Below are 17640 nucleotides of genomic sequence, written 5' to 3'. Positions count from 1 at the left end.
ATTGTATTTTCCAGAAGGAGATTTCCCAAAGTCCTCCAACTCTGGCACATAGGGCTGTAACCCTTGCAGGGTGATGCTCATCCCTTTGATGCTCAGCCCTGCCTGATTCAAAAGTTCATGTTATTTCCGAGCAACTATCAGCATGCTGCCTTCAGCGCAAACGTTCACGCACTGTGGTCAGAGCTTATGACCATCTTTGGCTCGTCATTGAAGCCGCTAGAGACGCCTGTTCTTGCGTTGCAGCTGTAGATGAGAGTGTTGGCTTCGCTGTTCATGCAGATGATCTCGCACTGGGGCCATATACCATAGTCGGCAGCCTTTGAAGACCTCTCCCAGAGCCACATACGCAAGCTTCTCGACTTCCTGGCTGCCAAAGGTATGTTCGTGATGACTGCTCATGAGGATGAAGGCACCAATGTGTAGCTTGCATTTCCTCTTGACTTGTGTTGATCTTGCACAATAGCTCCTTGATATGAGTATCTTGATTTTGTTCTTGGCAGCCATCGATTCTTGTGCACTAAATTGTTGTATCAGTGGATGACATTTGAAGGTAGGACGATAAAGGTAAGATGTATTAATTACTTTAGTCAACGGTTTTCTTCAACGGTCCAATAGGAAATATAGTGCCACATAAGGCAAGTGGCGCCGTCGCCAGCGGCATCATGCGGTTTACTATAAGCGGTGTGACACGCTCGGGGGCTATTGCGGTTGTGCGGCATTCATCCATCTCCCCTACACCCTCAAGGACGAAGATTTCTCTCTTCTCTTCCCTGTTTGCCCGGAATATCTGTCATTTTGCATGGATCAGCAGCCACCCATAGCCAAGGCGCAAGTTTGAGATTGAGAGATTGTTTGTTGATTGACATTGTTGTTATTTTTTTTTTAACAGGGTTTGGCCACGTTGGCGAACATTTTGCTCCTACCACCACTTTCAGCGACAGCCTGCCTCTGGCGTGGAAGCAGTTCTTCGTGGGCCCGTCCTGTTGGAGCGATGCCTCTTTCACAGAGGGTTCTCCCTATTCGGGCAAAAGTCAGCCTGGCAGAAGCATAATCACACCAGCTACATATCAATTTCACGAAGTGAAGGCGAGTGAGCTATGTGATGTAGAAGTGAAGTGTAGAACTTACATTTTGTTATAGGGGATGCCTTGGTGCTCTGGCTCCCAGTGCACACAATAATGTTTGTGAGGGTCGTCCTGTGGCTCACCGAGCCACCTACAATCTGTTCCTCGATACTTAGCTTAATAGCTTATACAATGACTTCATTACAATGGAATGATTTTATGATTTTCAGGCTGGGGCCGAACTAAGCTTGCAGGCACTACATTAAAAGCTCGCTAACAACTTCGACCTTGAGGTAGGAAGGCAATACTGTCACTTCAACTTCTTCCAGAAGGTTGTGGAAGACGCACTCCAGATTCTCCAGGTATAGGGTTTGGTTTCTATTTGCTCCTCTTGTAATACTCCTGTTGTCGCAGCAATTCGGCCCGACTGCATTGCGATGCAAATGTTCCACAACCGGGCTGAGTGAGCTTATTTCGCAAACCTTTGGTGCTCCATAAAGGAGCTGAGCGAGAGACTCATGAGCGGTAGAGGTAAGCTTCTTTACCTTAAGTTTCATTACACTGTTTCTATTTGTTTTGCGGAGGCCATGACATGACAATTCCGGCCTTCTTCCCGTACTAAACTCCTACTGCCGAAGCAAGATTTTATGGTACTAAAAATATCCCGCGAATATTCTCAGGAAGGCGAAGAACCCTAAATTCTCCATGCAATCGTCTCGGTCGGTGCTGCGTCTCCTCTGCCAGAGATTCCGCAATGCGGGCTACTGCCAGCAGCAATCTCCGCGTCCTCACGTCCTCGACGAGCTCCGGCGCCTGTTCAAGCTCGTTCATCCGGATCTCTTCCACAGTTACCCGCAGCACCAGGTAAATCTCTCACTTCTCTGCGCAATCGAGACTCCAATCGCTCCAATCGTGACTGGCAGGAGATCAATCAGCGCTCCTTCCAGCTCCTCCAGGAATACCTCCGCGTCGCCAAGGGCGGCCAGGTGAATTGCTCGGTCAATGAGTACAAGCTCGAATTCTACGTCCGGCGCGAGCGAGAGCCCAAGGGATTCAAGGATGAGAAGGAGGAATCGATCAAGAAGGTGGAGGTGTGCTTGCCACCGCCACAGGCAACGCTGCCAGGAACTGAGATGCTGCCTGCTACTCGATCGGCACTGGGCTTGCTACTCTCCTCGTTTGGACTCTCGCCGGAGTTCTCCGGGAACCTCACAGGCGGTGGCGAGATACTCTCCAAGAGCAGGCTGACGATGAAGCTCTCGGAGCTCTTCCAGACCGCGTCGGAGCTCCAGCGGCAGAACGAGACGACTGTTCTTGGGCAGGAGCAGCGGATGATCGTGGTCAGGAACGCGCTGCGGCTGGGCCGCGGGGTGACGGTCTCGTTCCGGAAGGATTTGCCGCCCGACTCGCAGCTCCAGTGCCTCCACTCGCTAGCTCGAGCTCTTGACAGCGTCCCGGATTGCGAGCTCAAAGGCTGCGCGCTTCTCATCGGTGATAGCTGCTGTGGCGTGGATGGTCTCGGCAACTTGTGGCTCAACCACGACGATGGTCCGGTGTTCTGGGCGGAGTTCTTCCGCCAGCTCGATGTGAGCTCCATCGCAGCGAAGCGAGCAGCAGTCCGGGAGAGGCGAGTGAAGGAGTTTCGAGCGGCACGGCTGATGGAAGTGGAGATGATCTTCGCAGACGATGCGCTCTCCTTGGAGCAGGAGTATTCTTCGTTCCTTGACAAGGTGCTGCACGAGGCCGAGGCGATTGGAGCTGTCGGTGATGGAAAGTTTCACGATCTCCCGATTCGAGTGACGAGCAGCAGTGGCAGCAGCATGAGCGTCGACGATCGAATGGGGTATATCAACGTGCCGGTGACCGAGAACTTGGCAGAGATCTACAAGTTCGTCAACGAGAGGGGCCGTGAGGCTGTCAAGAGGAGGATCGAGTTCAAGGCCGAGGAGGAGAAGCTGGGGAATCTCAATCTCCACGTCCGGAAGAAGCTGCGATTGAGGAACTTGGTGTTTGCGCCGGAGCTGGAGATGGAGCAAATCCGATCGGCTTGCATGAGACTGCTGAATCACTCCACCAGGCTGAGGCTCTTGACGGAGGGGCTGTCCATTTGCATCTCGGATGAGTATCGGCTGCCAATTCCCGGGACGAGAAGCATGATGCACTTGCGATGGAATTTCAACATGGCCGATCTCTAGATGGGCATTTTTCATCTCTAGAAATGCCCAAGAACCCTAAATTTCTGAAATGCCCAGGAACCCTAAATTTCTGGAACCAAGAACCCTAAATTTCTGGGCATCTCTATGGTGATCTTGGGGCGCTTGCGCCAGGTGATCCCATGGGCGGTGCCGTGGCGCGGCATCTCCACGAATCGCGTGCTGGGCGTGTCTGGCACGAAGAAGGGTAAGATCGTGGAGGCGGCCAAGAAGAGCGGCTACAAGAAGGGTGGGGCGGGGGCCGGCAAGAAGCTGGGCAAGAAGGGCGTGGAGAGCAAGAATGTCAAGGACGCTGGGGTCGGCGCAACGATTCGCGTCCAGGTGCAATCCAAGCGCAAGACGATCGAGCCCAAGATCAAGATCAGCGACGGCGAGCGGCAGACGATGCTGGCGGAGCTCAACCGGCTGGCCAAGGAGACCAGCCGGATCTTGATGAACGAGCACAGGGAGAAGCAGTGGTCCGAGGGGCGGATGCTGGCGGCGAAGGTGGCGGCGATCGGGGCGCTGCCGGATCACCTCCGCGCCGGGATCAAGACGCCGGTGATGGGGATGAGGAAGACGGCGCTCAAGGCAGTGCCGCCCACGATTCTACCCCCGATTGGCGGCTATGCGGTGGACACGGCCGCGTCGCTCAAGGCCGCGGTGGTGAAGAAGAGGAGGTGAGCGATTAGAGAACGTTCTCTTTTAGGGTTCTTCGCTAGAGACAGGCACAAGAGAATTCTCTAGAAACGAAGAGAGTAGATCGTTGGACCCACGAGAAACGTAGATCTTTGGACCCACGGGAGTGAGTGGTGCGTAGATCTCTATCCGCTCGAATTCGGGTAATCCAAATCACTTGCGAATTGGATCGATCAATGGAGATTTCATTGTGTGTTTCTGGTGGAGATCCATCCACCACGAGAGATTTCTAGGATCTCTCTTCCAACAATCGGTTTCTCCGAGAAAACAATCCAAACGCTAGAGATGAATTGGGTCGATCAATGAAGATTTCTCTCATTGACTCTTTGTTCTCGTGCTTCTAGTAGAATAGAAGAGAAGAGAGAGATATATAGAAACAAAGCAGTGCTTAGCTGCCCTCTTAGATCTTGTCGATGTCCTCGTCCTCAAACTCGATGTAATCGTCGCCGCCCTCCTCCTCGTCGTCCATGACGCTGGCAATCCCCTCGTTGAGCCGGATGTTATCGGGCAGCTCGTTGTACGCCTTGAGCAGCCGCGCCTCGTCGGGCTGGTACTTGAGGATCACATCCGCCTTATCATCCTGGTAGTCCCGCAGCCCCACCAGAATGATATCCCCCGCCGCGATCCACACCTTCTTGTGCATCTTGCCCCGGATGTGGCACATCCGCTTGATCCCATCGATGCACATCGACTCGCAGCGCCCGTTGCCCAGCATCCGGATCACCTGCGCGTACTCCTGCCCGTCCTCCTTGAACACGAGCTCGCGCTTCTCATCGTCCGCCTCGTTCTTACCTCGCTTCCGGTTCTTCCCTCCCTTTCCCTTGTTCTTCGGCATGCTGGATCGCCGCCGCCGCTGGTGGTGTTCGTGCTAGTCGTGGAAAGAAATCGGCGCCCGCGCCCGCGGCCCCCGCGCTCGAAACCCTCGCGCGCTGCCCCAAAAGAGACCGACCTAATTAGGGCTCTTGATATTTATGCCCCGGGAATTAGGGCTCCAGCGCGTGTACTGGCGGTGCTGTGGCGGCCCGCCACAGTAGTTGTCCAAACCCTAGTTCTTTCTTTTCACTCTCTCTTCCTCTAGGCGATCGATCGAGGTAAGCGACTGTCACGCGCGGCGCGGGGTAGATCCGGAGGCTAGGGTTTATATTTGGCCGCCATGGCTACTGCGGTTGTCGCGCAAGCATCGTCCTCCTCGTCCCTGATGCCACCGCCGCCTCCGTCAGCCGGGGCGGAGGAGATCCTAGCTCAGGCGCTGGAGATTCAAGACGCGGACCCGCCCAGGGCGATCTCGCTGCTGCAATCCGTGCTGCGGGACTCGTCCAGCGCGGCGGAGGTGCTGCGCGTGAAGGAGCAGGCAATCTCGGTGCTGTCGGAGCTCTTCTCGCAGCAAAAGAGGGCCGAGGATCTGCGCAGCCTGCTCACGGAGCTCCGCCCCTTCTTCGCCGTAATCCCAAAGGCCAAGACCGCCAAGATCGTGCGCGGGGTGATCGACGCCGTGGCCAAGATCCCAGGCACCTCCACGCTGCAAATATCGCTGTGCCGGGAGATGGTGGAGTGGACGCGCACCGAGAAGAGGACGTTCCTCCGGCAGAGAGTGGAAGCGCGCCTCGCAGCGCTGCTCATGGAAGTGAAAGACTACTCCGAGGCGCTGGCGCTCATCACGAAGCTCGTGAGAGAAGTCCGCAAGCTCGACGACAAGCTCCTCCTCGTCGACATCGATCTCCTCGAGAGCAAGCTCCACTTCGCGCTGCGCAACCTCCCCAAGGCCAAGGCGGCGCTCACGGCCGCCAGGACCGCCGCCAACGCGATCTACGTTCCTCCAGCGCAGCAGGGAACCATCGATCTCCAGAGCGGCATCCTCCACGCCGAGGAGAAGGACTACAAGACGGGCTTCAGCTACTTCTACGAGGGATTCGAGGCCTTCAACGCGCTGGACGATCCCAGGGCCGTGTTCTCGCTCAAGTACATGCTGCTGTGCAAGATCATGACCAACCAGGCCGACGACGTTGGCAGCTTGATCTCGTCCAAGGCCGGGCTCAAGTACACCGGGGTGGAGCTCGACGCCATGAAAGCTGTGGCGGAAGCTTACGCCAAGCGCTCGCTCAAGGACTTCGAGGAGGCGCTGGCCACGTACAAGCCGCAGCTGGAGGAGGATCCCATCGTCCACCGGCACCTCTCGTCGCTCTACGACACGCTGCTGGAGCAGAACCTCTGCCGGCTGATCGAGCCTTTCTCGCGGGTGGAGATCACGCACATCTCGCGGCTCATCGGGCTGCCCATTGAGACGGTGGAGAAGAAGCTGTCGCAGATGATACTGGATAAGAAGTTCTTGGGGACGCTGGACCAGGGTGCCGGGTGCCTCATCATCTTCGACTCGGCCCAAACGGATGGGATCTATCCGGCGACGCTGGATACCATCTCGAACGTGAGCAAGGTGGTGGATAGCCTCTACTTGAAGTCTGCCAAGATCATGGCTTAGAGAGCAGTGCTTGTTCTCTCTTCTTTCCACTTCCGAGAAAGTTTTTACGGCGTTTCTTCCATTATAATTTGCACAGCTCTGGAACAGCCATCCTGCATTGGAGTTCCAGTTTGAGCTTTAGACCAAATCGTAAGCGTTTAAGAGTACCTCGTCATTGATGCTGCTTGCGAGTTCCATGGCGTTTGTTTTGATTCTGTCTGTCAAAGCCTCGCGCACTGCCAGAGTTACTGCGTCCACGGCTCCCGAGATTTCAAGCTTGGTCGCATCGGGGACGAGATGGTATGGCTTGAGAGGCTGTGGAGACACTCCAAGCCATGACATTCGCTCCGCCCAGTAGAACTGGTCGAGAATAAACGGGCATATCACCTGTAAACGTGTTGGTAAGAAACACGAGGAGATTCACGAAGAGATTAGATTACCTGAGGAACTCCGGCATGAAGACAAGCAGCAGTCGTTCCACTGCGAAAACACAAAAGCGTTTGTCCGAGCCAGATGAAGATGTGAATGGCTTTGTTACCTTCCACCGTGATGAATGACTACTGAGCATTTTGGAAACAAATCGTTGTAAGGAACATATCTAGACGGAAAAGAACACGTTGCTGATTGGCAAAAGATGGAGCTTTCATACCCGGAGTAGCAGAATAAGTTGTGACCAAGAGTGAGCCCTTCTTTCTCCAGGCAAGACGTTGCCAGACCAGCAGCACTCGTAACAGCTGCTTCAAGAGACGGGTGACCGGCTGTAAAAAGCACACCGCGCATATTTACAGCTTTCAAAACATCCGTGACAACTTGTAGCATCCCCAGAGGATTTTGAAGAAAGCCCATGCTGCAGACAAAGAACACAAGTTTTGAATGCTGCCTATAGAAAAGACGCAATTGTACCTGGTTATTGAGCTCAGTCCAATAAAGACAGGCTTGGAATCGGCGCTTCTCAACAAAAATTCCGCAAGTTTTGGTGCAAGATGAGTTGTCCCCGAAACCCCACGGTCAGGTGGCAGCCAGAAGCCGCACACACGCACGCTGCTGGGCCAATAACCTATAGCACTCGCGTATCAAACTTAAGGTTACAAAAACTAGAAACTCACCTGGACATTCTACAACTTTCTCGCTGAATCCATACCTGAAGGACGAATGAATCAACGGGACAAAGTTTAAAAGCAAAGTTACAAGAGTGGTACTGAGCGGGGCCAGTCGTGAACAGGTAGTTCCGTAACGGGATCCTGAAGCAAGGAAGCTTACATTGTTATTCATTTGATGTAAAGAGCCCACCGTCAAGGGACACGCGCTAAGCCGAAGCTTTCGAACGCGCCATGACGTCCATCTGTCAGTAAAAAGCGGCCACATCCAATGTGTTACATCCTTCCATCCAACCTGGTGAATTGAATCAGAAAGCGCAAGTTTTAAAACGAGAAAATATATCGAGAGACCTCTTCAGCTGATGCTCGTTGTAGTCGCTTGTACAGACGAGGGTACACTTGTCTGAAGCTGCGCTCAAACGACGCAGGAGCACTGCGCAAGATCAAATCCAATAAAGTTTATGCGAGCACTGAGTATCTCTCTTGCCTGTAAGGCATGACATATGGCGCAAGTACGATACACCGCACATTCAAAAGCTCTGCAATATGCCAGCCTTCCTGACGAAGGAACCGAAACACAGGTAAAAGCGTGATCGTAAACTCAGACAAACCGACCAGGGCGAAGAAATTGATTGCAATGAAGCTAATGGTACCGTGGGATTCCTGACTTTCAATCGCGTCCAGGCACTCCTCCATGTGAATTTCTACGCATCGAGCACGGATGAGTGAAAGTTCACACTTTGGAACTGTGTTACCAGAAGTAAGCGAGTCTGGGAAAGAGTCCCGTTTCTGTTCAGGTGTCAAGACTGCAGGTGTTGAGACGGAGCGCAAAACAATACCAGCAGGTAAAAGGAGCGCCTTCAAAACCTGTGAATGCAACGGTTTCCAGAGATGTACAGCTAAAACCACAATACCTGATGCGAATCATGAGTGATGAACGTAATAGAATACTTCGTAGTCGCTCGAGCTAAAGCTATAGCAACGTACTGCAAGAAAATAAGAGAAACCATAAGCGCGAGTTAAGAAGCGAGCGATTGTTGAAAGAACGAAGCTCACCGCTAAAGGAAGTATGTCGCCAAGGGTACCAAAAGCCATAAACACACCAACGTTACAAGTTGCCATGCTCGAGTGAAAAACAACAGCACTTGTTATTAAACCGATAGAACTTCTTCGTCTTTGGCAAAAAGATGTCTCTTTCCTTCTCAAAAAAACAAACTAGAACGAATTCCTATCCAGGAAACCTGGCAACATCACAAAATCAAAGTGAATCCAAGAAAAACCATGAAAACTGGCAACTTTACGAACCCGATCACGCCTCGATCTGTGGCTTGCGAGCTCCAAAGATCTTGTCGAACTGTAACAGCCTAGAGCGATCAAACAAAAGAATGTAGGACACAGGAAAAAATCATACCCGTAAAAAGCCAAGCGCGCTCAGGAGACCTCCAAATGCGCAAGCGCCGGCGCCACCGAGAAGAACTGGCTGGATGATGTGCATATTTGGAATCGGCTTGCCCTGCCTCACCGCATCCTTGAATCGCTTGAGCAAGAGCATCTGGCCAGTCGATACCCCCGCAAGAACCAGCGGCATCGGTGATGCTTGATGCACGGGCAGCAGCGGCACTGTCGGCGATGTCGCTGGCGGCGATGCTGGTGGCGATGGCGATGGCGATGGCGATGGCGCCTCCTCGAAGCCCCAAGCGCTCTCCCTCTTCTCCTCGTCGCTCATGCTAAGCAAGTAAAACCAACGATCCGGGGTTCCATTCCCATTCGCGTGCCCAATTTTTTAAAGGGCCTCATTATAAAAAGGGCAGTGGTTCGATTCCTTTCGCGAAATCTAGGGCTCTTCCAAAATGGAGGTGTGTTGCGACATTGATTCAAGATCTCCTCCTAAACCACTGCAAGAACCCTAGGTTGGGGCGCGAATTGGGATCTGATAGATGCAGCGCGCCTCATGGAAGATGCGCGTATTCTCCAGCAGCCGCCGCAGCCACAGATTCTCGCCCAGCAGCAGCGGCCGCAAGAGGATGAATGCGTAGCCGAGGCGTCGGGATCGGCAGTCGTGGCGTGGGGGACGCTCGAGGAGCTCTTCCTCGTGAGCGCAGTGGCCCGGCATGGGACCGGCGATTGGAGCTCCGTGGCTAGCGAGCTCCAAGCGCGGGTCAAGCTCCTCAGCCTGCCATCGTCGTCTTTCTCCCAGGAGGTAAGCATTCTCTCTTTGCGCTAGATCTTCCATTAGAAAAATGATATCTGGGCAATATTATTGAAATTTTGTTGTGTGGTTCTCGCAGGCCTGTAAGAGCAAGTTTGATGCTCTTTGCGGTCGCTATGGCGGATCGGGATACTGCAACGGTGGGAATGGAAGGTGATGGCTCACCATTTTTATTTTTTGTCGTTTGATAGATGATACAAGTTTTTTTTTTTTTTTTGGTTCGTGTAGAGAGCAGTACCCTTCATGGTTTGACGATGTTCGCAAACGAAGGATGGCACATCTCAAACGAGAGCTTGAGTGGCACGATGGGTGTATAGCGTGAGTAGTGCTTGGTTTTTGGAAAATTTTCTTTGTTCTGAGGTGGCCTTTGGCAAGGCAGGTCCTTGACAAACAGATTGAAGAGGCTCAAGGCTGAGAGAGCGCAGAGCTTGCAGGTTACGAGCAAGCAGCACGCTTCGGAAAAGCCTGGCGCTGGCTTAGTGGAGCATACAAAGCCAGCGGATCAAAGCGCTCCAGAGAGTTGTGTTGTCCAAGATGGGGACGTGGAAGTCGACAAGAGGAATCCTCCAGGTGGCGTTGGCACTGAGGAGACAGGGATCTCTAAGAGCAATGAGGTTTCGACCGTTGAAAATGATGCAAAGAGGGATAGTATGGACGAAGTCAAGAAGTATGAAGAAACTGCTGATGGGAAACCTGCAACAGAGGCGATGGAAGATGCGAAGGTGGCAACAGATGAATCTGCGGAGGTGGAGGCAGCCGACACAGAAAAAGCATCAGAAGCAGCGGTAAGGGATGTAGATATGGAGGATCAATCTCACAGTGCACAGAAGGTAGAAGTAGTCACAGATGTTGATACAGAGAAGCGGGTCGAGGATATAGATAAAGTAGTAGCAGATGGGTCGCATGAAGGAATGCGCCAGGATGAAGACGAGACAAAACCGGGTGGTGATGACATGGTTTGCTTGAAGAATGAAGCTGACATTGGCAAGAGTAAACAGTCCGAACGAGAAACTGCTAGTAAAGAAGTCGTTGCTTCTGATACCGAACCAGACGATGCAGCGCGGGCTCCCGTAAAGGATGGTACTTGTCAAGATGACGGAGATGGAATGGAAGGTGATGGAAAATCAACCGAAGTTTTATCGGAAGAGAAAAGGCAAGCACCAGCGGTGGAAGAGAAGGAAACTGTTGAAGCTGTTAGCTCTGATGTTCCTGGCGTTGAGGATATGGAAGATGCTAAGGTGGATAAGTTACCAATTGTTGATCAAGGGGAGCCATCAGCAATTGCCGCTGGCGATCCTAAGGCTTCTGCAGATGTTACCGGAGGCAAGGAAGCTGTCAGAGCATCCGACGGCAATTTTGTAGGATCTGCTTCCGAAAACACAGCAGTGGCTCCTACCACCGTCGAGTCAGGGAGTGAGATGCTTTTGGACACCGAGGGGACAAAAGCAAGTGACGAGCCACTTCCAGTTTTGAGTACGCATGTCCCGGAGGCCGAAGATGTTACGAAGTCGGATGCTAATCAGCCAGCAGACGACGACGTTGTCCAGGTCGACGGGTTGGTGGTAGATATTGTTACCGAGCAGCCAAACGCGAGGCGAGTCTCGCAGGACGAGAAGGAATCGAGCGCCAGTGCTGCTCAACATTCTTCGAGCACAGACGTAAAGCCTGCTGCGGATTTGAACGAGAAGAGCGACGAGTCACAGGGAGGAACTCGTCAGGCCGACTCAGTGGAAAAAGCTGACAATGCAGTGGTTTCGAGGGCCAGTACGCAGGACATTGGTTCTCCAGCAAGTGTTAACGAGGGCAGTGGCAGTGCTCTCGAGCAGTCGAAGGACAGCCGAGTTGAACGAAGTGATGTTGGCTCTCAAGCCGACGGGCCCGAGGACTCTCCAACAAGTAGGAGGACCAAAAACGAAACCGCGCACATCCTCAAGCTTCAACCTCTCATGGACTGCCTCCGGACGATTTCCAACCACAAGCAAGCTTCTTTCTTCAAGCAGAAACAAGAAAGCCAGGTACCTTATCCTTGATAGTTTATGTTAATTCGCTCTGTACTCGTGCAGGACGATCCTCGCTATGCTCAAGTTGTTCGAAGGCACATTGATCTCAACATGATAAGAGCACGCCTCAAGGAGGGAGCATACTCGGGCAGTCTGGAGTTTTTCCGGGACATCTTACTCGTCTTCAACAACTGCATCGTTTTCTACCCGCGAGATTCGCCGGAGCACAGCGCAGCGGTGGTGATGAGGAAGCTGGTGATGGAAGAGATGGACAAGCTGATGCAAGCAGAAGCCGGCGCTACAAAGCCCGACAAGGCGGCCCCGCGGAAGAGAGAGACCAAAAAGCCTGCTACTGCGCTCGAGAACTGTTCAACCAAAGCCACCGCCGCCACAGCAGTAAGCACGACACCAGCACGCCAGGCGAGTGTACCCGCGACGACTACTCCCACCACCACCACCACGACGACAACCACCGGAGCTGTAGAGAACGCGGCGAGCGACAACAGCAGGTCCAAGAGCGCGAGCTTGAGCCCCGGCGGCGGCGTTCCCAGCAGCAAAGGTGGCGGGGAAGAGGACGACACGCGAGAGGGGGGAGAGCCCGAGGTGGAGGGAGGCAAGGCCAAGCCGCTCAAGGCTTATGGCCGGAAGAACAGAGGTGGCGGAGGAGGAGGGGCCGGTGGCGGCGGTAGCAGCGAGCACAAGTCCGGCAAAGGCGTCACCAGAGAGAAGCCGCTGGATGCTATAGTGAAGAAGATTGGAAAGGCCGAGGAGGCCGCGGCGGCGGCGGCGGCGGCGGCGGCGGCGGCGGCGGCGGCAGTAGCAAGCAAAGAGAAGGAGAAGGAGAAGGAGAAAGACAAGGAGGAGAAGAAGGATCGAGCTAAGGAGCGCAAAGACTCCAAAGCCTCGGCTTCCAACCAGGACAAGCAGAGCTCGTCCAAGAAGAAAGGCAAAGGGGCTGCTGCTAGTGTAGTGAAAGAGAAGGAGAGCGATGGCGTTGCTCCAACTCCGAGCGCCACTGCTGCTACTCCGGCCGGTGGTGGTGGTGGCGCTACTGCTGCTACTACTGCTCCAGTTCGCGGCGTTCGAAACAAGAGATCGTCAGCCAAGGACGGCCAAAGGCCAGCGGCAAAGCGCGCTAAGAGATGAAAGAAGATGATGGGAGAAGGAAGCTCTCTATTATTTTTCTCTCTCGTTCTTTTCCTTTTCTTTCTTTTTTAAACTCAAGAATGCCTATGTTTTTTGATCATCACGAGAAACAATCTTTTCTTAATGTGTAGGTACATGCTTACAATTTATTTGTTATAGTTTTATTATTACATTAAAAGGATAATAATTTTCTAAACAATTGGTCGATTTCGTTATGTCACACATTAACACCTTTAAAGGTTACTATTTCGTGACCCTCAATCTTTTCCAAGCTTTCACGCAAAATACTCACCTTTAAAGGTTTTAATGTGGGATCGATCAATGGTTTATTTTCTGTTATGATAGCCAACAATACTCTTTTTTTTGGATTGATCGATCAATCAATCAAGATCAGCTGTTCAAGGACGCGGCCCACGATGATTCCACCCGGAGCAAGTGAAGCTTCTCCACGAATGGCTCCAGGATTTGCAAGTCGTGAACCGGCGCCACAGCCAGGCAAGCGCTCAGCTCCTGGAGAGCCTCCCCATATCGCCTGTGTTTCGCAAGTTACTATCTTGCCAGGACTAAAGAAGAGTTTTATACCTGGAATGATACAGGAGAAGCCCGTGATCTCGCCGCGTTATCCAGTCTCGCTGCAACAGCAACAGCTTCTCGGATGCCGCTACTGCAAGCCTGTGCAATCGCGAAACAAGGAAACAAGCACCGCTAAGCTGAGGAGGAAGAAAACCAAAAGCTTTTGCTTGCCTCAAGTCTTGCGGGCGAAGAAGAGTTTGCTCTTTGCCGAGACTAAGCAGCGGCACACCTTGGGCAGTGGCGAGCGCCAGTGGATGGAGCGGGGCAGCAATGTCGCACCCTGCATAAGCTTTGGCTGCTCGCTTCCAGTAGAGGCGCTGCAACAACAAAGCTAAGCACTATGGATGATCTACTGCTCCCTACTGGATGTGCAACAAACAGTCCAACCATGAAAACTATATCAGAAGTCGTGTATGCAAAGGAATAAAAGAAGAAAAGACTTCTTGCAGAGAAGGAAAGAAGTGAAAATGAAAAGGAATTCTACTCACTTTGAGCTTGCGCAGAAGAACCGATAAGATTGCCTGGTCAGAGACGGGTCGCAAGCCGCTTGTTGGATGAGGTCCAGCCTGCGGACCACTTGCAGCACTCGAGTGCTGCCTTACGTAACTTCCATCTGATTTTTTGGACCATATCTTTCCACCCTTGAAGGGCTCAAAGACCATCTGAGAACCACACACGCCAAAGGAGATACGATATTACCATCACTGGCAACATGTAGCTAACTTATACCTCCGCACTTAACCCTGTTTCGACTGAATCACCCCCACTGATAACCTGCAACACCAAACTCACAGTACACGGTTAGCTGAGATTCTGAACGTCAAAATCCTAAGCAGTGCGTAGAAAGTCACACCATACATTGTTTTCAGTCGAGGGCCAAACGAGGAAGTCATCCCCTACTGGTGCTCCGCTCACAGGTAAGCCCATTCTCCTGGAGAGCTCCATATAAAGGATGCCAAGCATTATAGCTGAAAGAAGAAAAAATACAACACAACGTAAGATCGTCAGGAAAAAAATAGTCAAAGACGCTTACCAGTTCCAGCACCGAGACTTAGAACCTGGTGCAAGTAAAAGTTACTAGGGTCCGTGGTTAGCGAGGATTTCTTGGTAAACGTCTTTAACACCTCCATTGGATGCTGACTCGTCTTGACGAGAGAATCTAGCTTATCCAGCCAATGAGCAATGCTCTGGCCCTCCAAATAGAGCGCGTCGGTGGGATATATTTTTGTATGCGGGAAAACACTTCGACCTTCCTTCTGCAAAGCTGCCATGTCCCTTTCTCGATTAGCCATTATAAAAGCTTCGTCTTCTATCGAAATCAACAGTGCAGCCTTCCACAAAAGAAAAAAAGGAAAAGATGAGATAAAGCGTCAGTCGGGTAGGCCATATACCTTTGCCAGAGAAACATTTTCTTTTCTTGTTACTTCTTCGCAAAAAGCCCGTCTAGCAAGCTTCATAGTCTACACGCACAGAGACAACGCAAGTGAGTACAAAGAGATCACGAAGAACCCATGAATGAATCAAACGGTTGTTACCTCGTTTTCAAGTTGGCCACTGCACGGCTTCGCCGTGCCACAGCTCATTGCCAGCAATTTATTAATGCAAGGTTTGGATTTGCAACGATTGTTAAAAGCCCTGTCGATCGATCACCAAGCGCGAGAATACACGATTAGTGACGTCAACAGTGGTGAATACAGTACCACGGTCTAATATCCACTCACCGGGATGAATGCGAGGAGCTCAAAATCGTTGCGTGACACAATGGATTCTGGCGCCGGCGATTCGCGCAGCTAGACCTGAGGGATGCGCAAGCCGCCGCGACGGGATTGTGGTGAAACAAGGCCAAAGCCATGCTCACAGAATTTTCCAAGCTTCCGCCAGTCCTGTAACAACAATGCCATGGAGGAAAAAATTAGCTTCGCGAAAAAGCGCAAGCAAAGAAAAGAAAAGAAAGAAACGGTGCCGGCATTCTATTCTAACCGATAGGATTGGGATGGATTCCACGTTACCTGAGAAAAATTACTTTGCGGTGCCAGGACCGATCGTGACGAGCCGGATGATTCAAGAAAATACGTGCTGCTGCTCCGGGCGGATCATAGATTGGCGTGGGAAGAAGGAGAAGAGGAGGAAGACCTTGCGCGGGCTGGCACAGCGGCGGGCGCCGACGGCATCGACGGGGCGGACCTCGAGACAGGGCCTTGATCCTCCGCGAAATTCAGCTTTCTCATGATGCGGTGTGCCGCATCGCCGGGTTCCATTGCGCGCTGCCGACGAAGAAGAAGAAATCGAGGAAAGAAGACCGCAATGGATCGGGAGCACCAGATCGAATCTATCTAGCCGATATTACATCGATTCAGCGGGAATGCGCCACCGATCGCCATGGCGGCGGATCCTCTGGGCTATGGCGGACGAGAAGGAAAACCTTGCTGGAAGGGATCCAAAATCAAATGCCCCTTTGCGTTTAAATAATCTCAGTCCAAATAACGGAGACCGTTCGCCAATTTTTTTTACTTACCGATAGGCCTACCGACGGAATGTACCTTCTTGGCTAGTAACGGAATATCCGCCACTACGCCACGTGTCACCACACCATTCCTTTTCCTCGCGCACACACAGAGTGTGTGTGCACACACGTCTACCATGCACGGCATAGGGAGTCATTGTCGTCCTCGTCAAGAGATCCACTCCATCTCGGACTAGCCACCTCGGACTCACCCCACGCTCGCTCATTAACTTTCTCCCTTGCAGTGACTGGGGCCGTCCAGCTCGGATCCCTTCCAAAACGAACGCCATTCCATCTCGGAGAAACCGGGAAAAGTCTATCATCTCGGACACTCCATCTCGGACTCTAGCCATATCGGACTCCAACTCGGACTGTTCCACCTTGGACTCGGGTTGCCAAGTTTCTCCCTTGCGGTGATTCTCGCTGCCAAGTTCCCTCCTTGCGGTGATTCTCGCTCATAGGATTGCCAAGTTTCTCCCCTACGGTGATTGGTGTGGAGCCGATCTCGTTTGTCCAGTCCCCAGCTCGGATTCCTCTCGAACAAAACCTCGGCTAACCGGGAAAGAATCAGTCCTGACTCCTGTGCTATTTGCTGTTGCATCGTGCCAAAAACTGGCCTCTAAATGATTGGCCGAGCGTTTGTCCGCCCCTTGCTACTAAGCAAAATCGCATTTTTTGTTTGAATGATCCTCTTTTGCGGTGTTTTTTGCGTGTCCTTGTCGCACCTACAAAGTGGGAACCACATCACAGTCAGGAAACCATTCACTGAGCGGATCAAACAAGCGAAAGAAAGGAAAGAAAAAAGAAAAAACGAAGCGACAAGAGATAAGATCACGTACCAGGAGCTAAAAACAAGATCACGATCCACCGGATATTTGCCATTGACGATCGCGCTCCCCAGCACAGCAGCGTTGTTTCATCGCTTGTTGTTACCGTGGCAATTTGGCGTAATGGAGGAGAAAAGCTTTTCATCTTTGCAGCGTGATCTTTCGCTCAGCTTTTGTCGATCGTCTGCAAAAGCTCTCAGCCACGATGACACCTGTCTCCAAAGAAACCGCTATGCACTTTTAACTTTGGAAGATGCGGGAGGATTGCGATTTTTTGATCCGAGAGCCACCTTGCTACTGTGAGTCGATCATCACTGATGCTTCTCGCTTTGTTGTGATCCAACACGCTTCCAGTTAGAAAACCACGCACGAAAGAGAGAAAAGAGCGATAAGAAAGCTGGGAAGATAAGATCACGTACCAGGAAATATAAAAACAAGATCATCGGCCACCGCGTTGCGTCTTGATAGAAACGCTGCGCTGGAGAGTAAGATTTCCACCAGTGCTGGCTCAGTGCTTATCGCCATCCGTGGCAACTTGACCCGGTCGATGCTGTTGACCAGATCTCTTTCCAGCGGCCACACTTTCCTGTCGCTCGGCCAGCCTTTGTCGATCGTTTGCGAGCGCGCTCAGCCACGACGAGTAGTCACTTCTCTCGATCGTGTTGTCGCTGTCACCGCTAGAAGTGCTGCTATCTTTCGTGATCCCGGTCGTCTCGGCTGCGTAGCCGAGTCCCATATGTCCTTGCTTGCGGAGATAACTCGCTAGCATGAACCGGCTGTGCTGGAAAACCTCGTCACCCTCGGGAGGATCATCGTGCCTCCGGCTGTAAAACGTTTTCTTGATCCGGGACTCTCGCTGCTCCTCATCTTGCCGC

The 17640-nt window shown here is 52.3% G+C and overlaps 7 protein-coding genes across 8 annotated transcripts; 4 read left to right on the top strand and 3 right to left on the bottom strand.

The window, feature by feature from the left end:
• The first annotated feature begins 1652 nt into the window (after positions 1–1652).
• LOC9658463 lies at positions 1653–3309 on the top strand. The gene is made up of 2 exons (XM_024669746.1): positions 1653–1928; positions 1988–3309. Exons 1-2 carry the CDS (start codon positions 1770–1772, stop codon positions 3257–3259), a joined length of 1431 nt encoding a protein of 476 aa, XP_024525514.1. The 5' UTR covers positions 1653–1769; the 3' UTR covers positions 3260–3309.
• Positions 3310–3364: 55 nt separating this feature from the next.
• Positions 3365–3940, top strand: LOC112344617. Its single transcript, XM_024669692.1, has one exon. It carries the CDS (start codon positions 3365–3367, stop codon positions 3938–3940), a length of 576 nt encoding a protein of 191 aa, XP_024525460.1.
• A 301-nt stretch (positions 3941–4241) lies between these two features.
• On the bottom strand, positions 4242–4898 carry LOC9659687 (eukaryotic translation initiation factor 1A). Its single transcript, XM_002964708.2, has one exon. It carries the CDS (start codon positions 4788–4790, stop codon positions 4356–4358), a length of 435 nt encoding a protein of 144 aa, XP_002964754.1. The 5' UTR covers positions 4791–4898; the 3' UTR covers positions 4242–4355.
• A 31-nt stretch (positions 4899–4929) lies between these two features.
• LOC9658462 (26S proteasome non-ATPase regulatory subunit 11 homolog) lies at positions 4930–6558 on the top strand. Its single transcript, XM_002965047.2, has one exon. The coding sequence runs from the start codon at positions 5109–5111 to the stop codon at positions 6429–6431; it is 1323 nt and encodes a 440-aa protein (XP_002965093.2). The 5' UTR covers positions 4930–5108; the 3' UTR covers positions 6432–6558.
• LOC9659686 (sterol 3-beta-glucosyltransferase UGT80A2) lies at positions 6424–9273 on the bottom strand. The gene is made up of 17 exons (XM_024669747.1): positions 8919–9273; positions 8813–8861; positions 8564–8748; positions 8422–8493; positions 8263–8374; positions 8123–8211; positions 7995–8065; positions 7859–7940; positions 7701–7802; positions 7599–7651; positions 7517–7551; positions 7314–7467; positions 7060–7257; positions 6949–7008; positions 6851–6890; positions 6579–6797; positions 6424–6523 (listed from the first exon to the last, which is right to left on the bottom strand). Exons 3-17 carry the CDS (start codon positions 8627–8629, stop codon positions 6476–6478), a joined length of 1401 nt encoding a protein of 466 aa, XP_024525515.1. The 5' UTR covers positions 8630–8748; positions 8813–8861; positions 8919–9273; the 3' UTR covers positions 6424–6475.
• Positions 9274–9328: 55 nt separating this feature from the next.
• LOC9658461 lies at positions 9329–12962 on the top strand. Its single transcript, XM_002965046.2, has 5 exons — positions 9329–9707; positions 9796–9869; positions 9945–10034; positions 10096–11731; positions 11780–12962. The coding sequence occupies exons 1-5, from the start codon at positions 9459–9461 to the stop codon at positions 12860–12862; spliced, it is 3132 nt and encodes a 1043-aa protein (XP_002965092.1). The 5' UTR covers positions 9329–9458; the 3' UTR covers positions 12863–12962.
• A 193-nt stretch (positions 12963–13155) lies between these two features.
• LOC9658460 lies at positions 13156–17284 on the bottom strand. Of its 2 annotated transcripts, XM_024669749.1 has the most exons (13): positions 17185–17284; positions 16778–17092; positions 15445–16663; positions 15157–15318; positions 14971–15070; positions 14827–14895; positions 14469–14766; positions 14294–14403; positions 14165–14209; positions 13924–14097; positions 13607–13752; positions 13445–13534; positions 13156–13394 (listed from the first exon to the last, which is right to left on the bottom strand). In XM_024669749.1, the coding sequence occupies exons 4-13, from the start codon at positions 15285–15287 to the stop codon at positions 13253–13255; spliced, it is 1305 nt and encodes a 434-aa protein (XP_024525517.1). In that variant the 5' UTR covers positions 15288–15318; positions 15445–16663; positions 16778–17092; positions 17185–17284; the 3' UTR covers positions 13156–13252. The 2 variants fall into 2 exon arrangements, with proteins under 2 accessions (XP_024525517.1, XP_024525516.1); XM_024669748.1 differs by having other exon boundaries at positions 16778–17270.
• Positions 17285–17640: the final 356 nt, after the last annotated feature.

The sequence above is a fragment of the Selaginella moellendorffii genome, unplaced genomic scaffold (assembly GCF_000143415.4).
Source record: "Selaginella moellendorffii unplaced genomic scaffold, v1.0 SELMOscaffold_5, whole genome shotgun sequence".
NCBI lineage: Eukaryota > Viridiplantae > Streptophyta > Lycopodiopsida > Selaginellales > Selaginellaceae > Selaginella > Selaginella moellendorffii.
This window is presented reverse-complemented; position numbering and strand designations above follow the sequence as displayed.

Bases quoted from the DNA above. Each gene is read 5' to 3' on its own strand.
- LOC9659687 (XM_002964708.2), bottom strand. From the start codon at position 4,790: ATGCCGAAGAACAAGGGAAAGGGAGGGAAGAACCGGAAGCGAGGTAAG.
- LOC9658460 (XM_024669749.1), bottom strand. From the start codon at position 15,287: ATGGCTTTGGCCTTGTTTCACCACAATCCCGTCGCGGCGGCTTGCGCA. The intron at 14,767-14,826 runs GTATATGGCCTA...CTTTTGTGGAAG, and splicing joins AAAATGTTTCTCTGGCAAAG to GCTGCACTGTTGATTTCGAT. The intron at 13,753-13,923 runs GTGAGTAGAATT...TTGTTGTTGCAG, and splicing joins TTCTTCTGCGCAAGCTCAAA to CGCCTCTACTGGAAGCGAGC.
- LOC9659686 (XM_024669747.1), bottom strand. From the start codon at position 8,629: ATGGCAACTTGTAACGTTGGTGTGTTTATGGCTTTTGGTACCCTTGGC. The intron at 7,652-7,700 runs GTGGGCTCTTTA...TCCTTGCTTCAG, and splicing joins TTAGCGCGTGTCCCTTGACG to GATCCCGTTACGGAACTACC. The intron at 6,891-6,948 runs GTAACAAAGCCA...GTGTTTTCGCAG, and splicing joins GTCATTCATCACGGTGGAAG to TGGAACGACTGCTGCTTGTC.
- LOC9658462 (XM_002965047.2), top strand. From the start codon at position 5,109: ATGGCTACTGCGGTTGTCGCGCAAGCATCGTCCTCCTCGTCCCTGATG.
- LOC9658461 (XM_002965046.2), top strand. From the start codon at position 9,459: ATGGAAGATGCGCGTATTCTCCAGCAGCCGCCGCAGCCACAGATTCTC. The intron at 9,708-9,795 runs GTAAGCATTCTC...TGGTTCTCGCAG, and splicing joins CGTCGTCTTTCTCCCAGGAG to GCCTGTAAGAGCAAGTTTGA. The intron at 11,732-11,779 runs GTACCTTATCCT...GTACTCGTGCAG, and splicing joins AGCAGAAACAAGAAAGCCAG to GACGATCCTCGCTATGCTCA.
- LOC112344617 (XM_024669692.1), top strand. From the start codon at position 3,365: ATGGTGATCTTGGGGCGCTTGCGCCAGGTGATCCCATGGGCGGTGCCG.
- LOC9658463 (XM_024669746.1), top strand. From the start codon at position 1,770: ATGCAATCGTCTCGGTCGGTGCTGCGTCTCCTCTGCCAGAGATTCCGC. The intron at 1,929-1,987 runs GTAAATCTCTCA...CGTGACTGGCAG, and splicing joins ACAGTTACCCGCAGCACCAG to GAGATCAATCAGCGCTCCTT.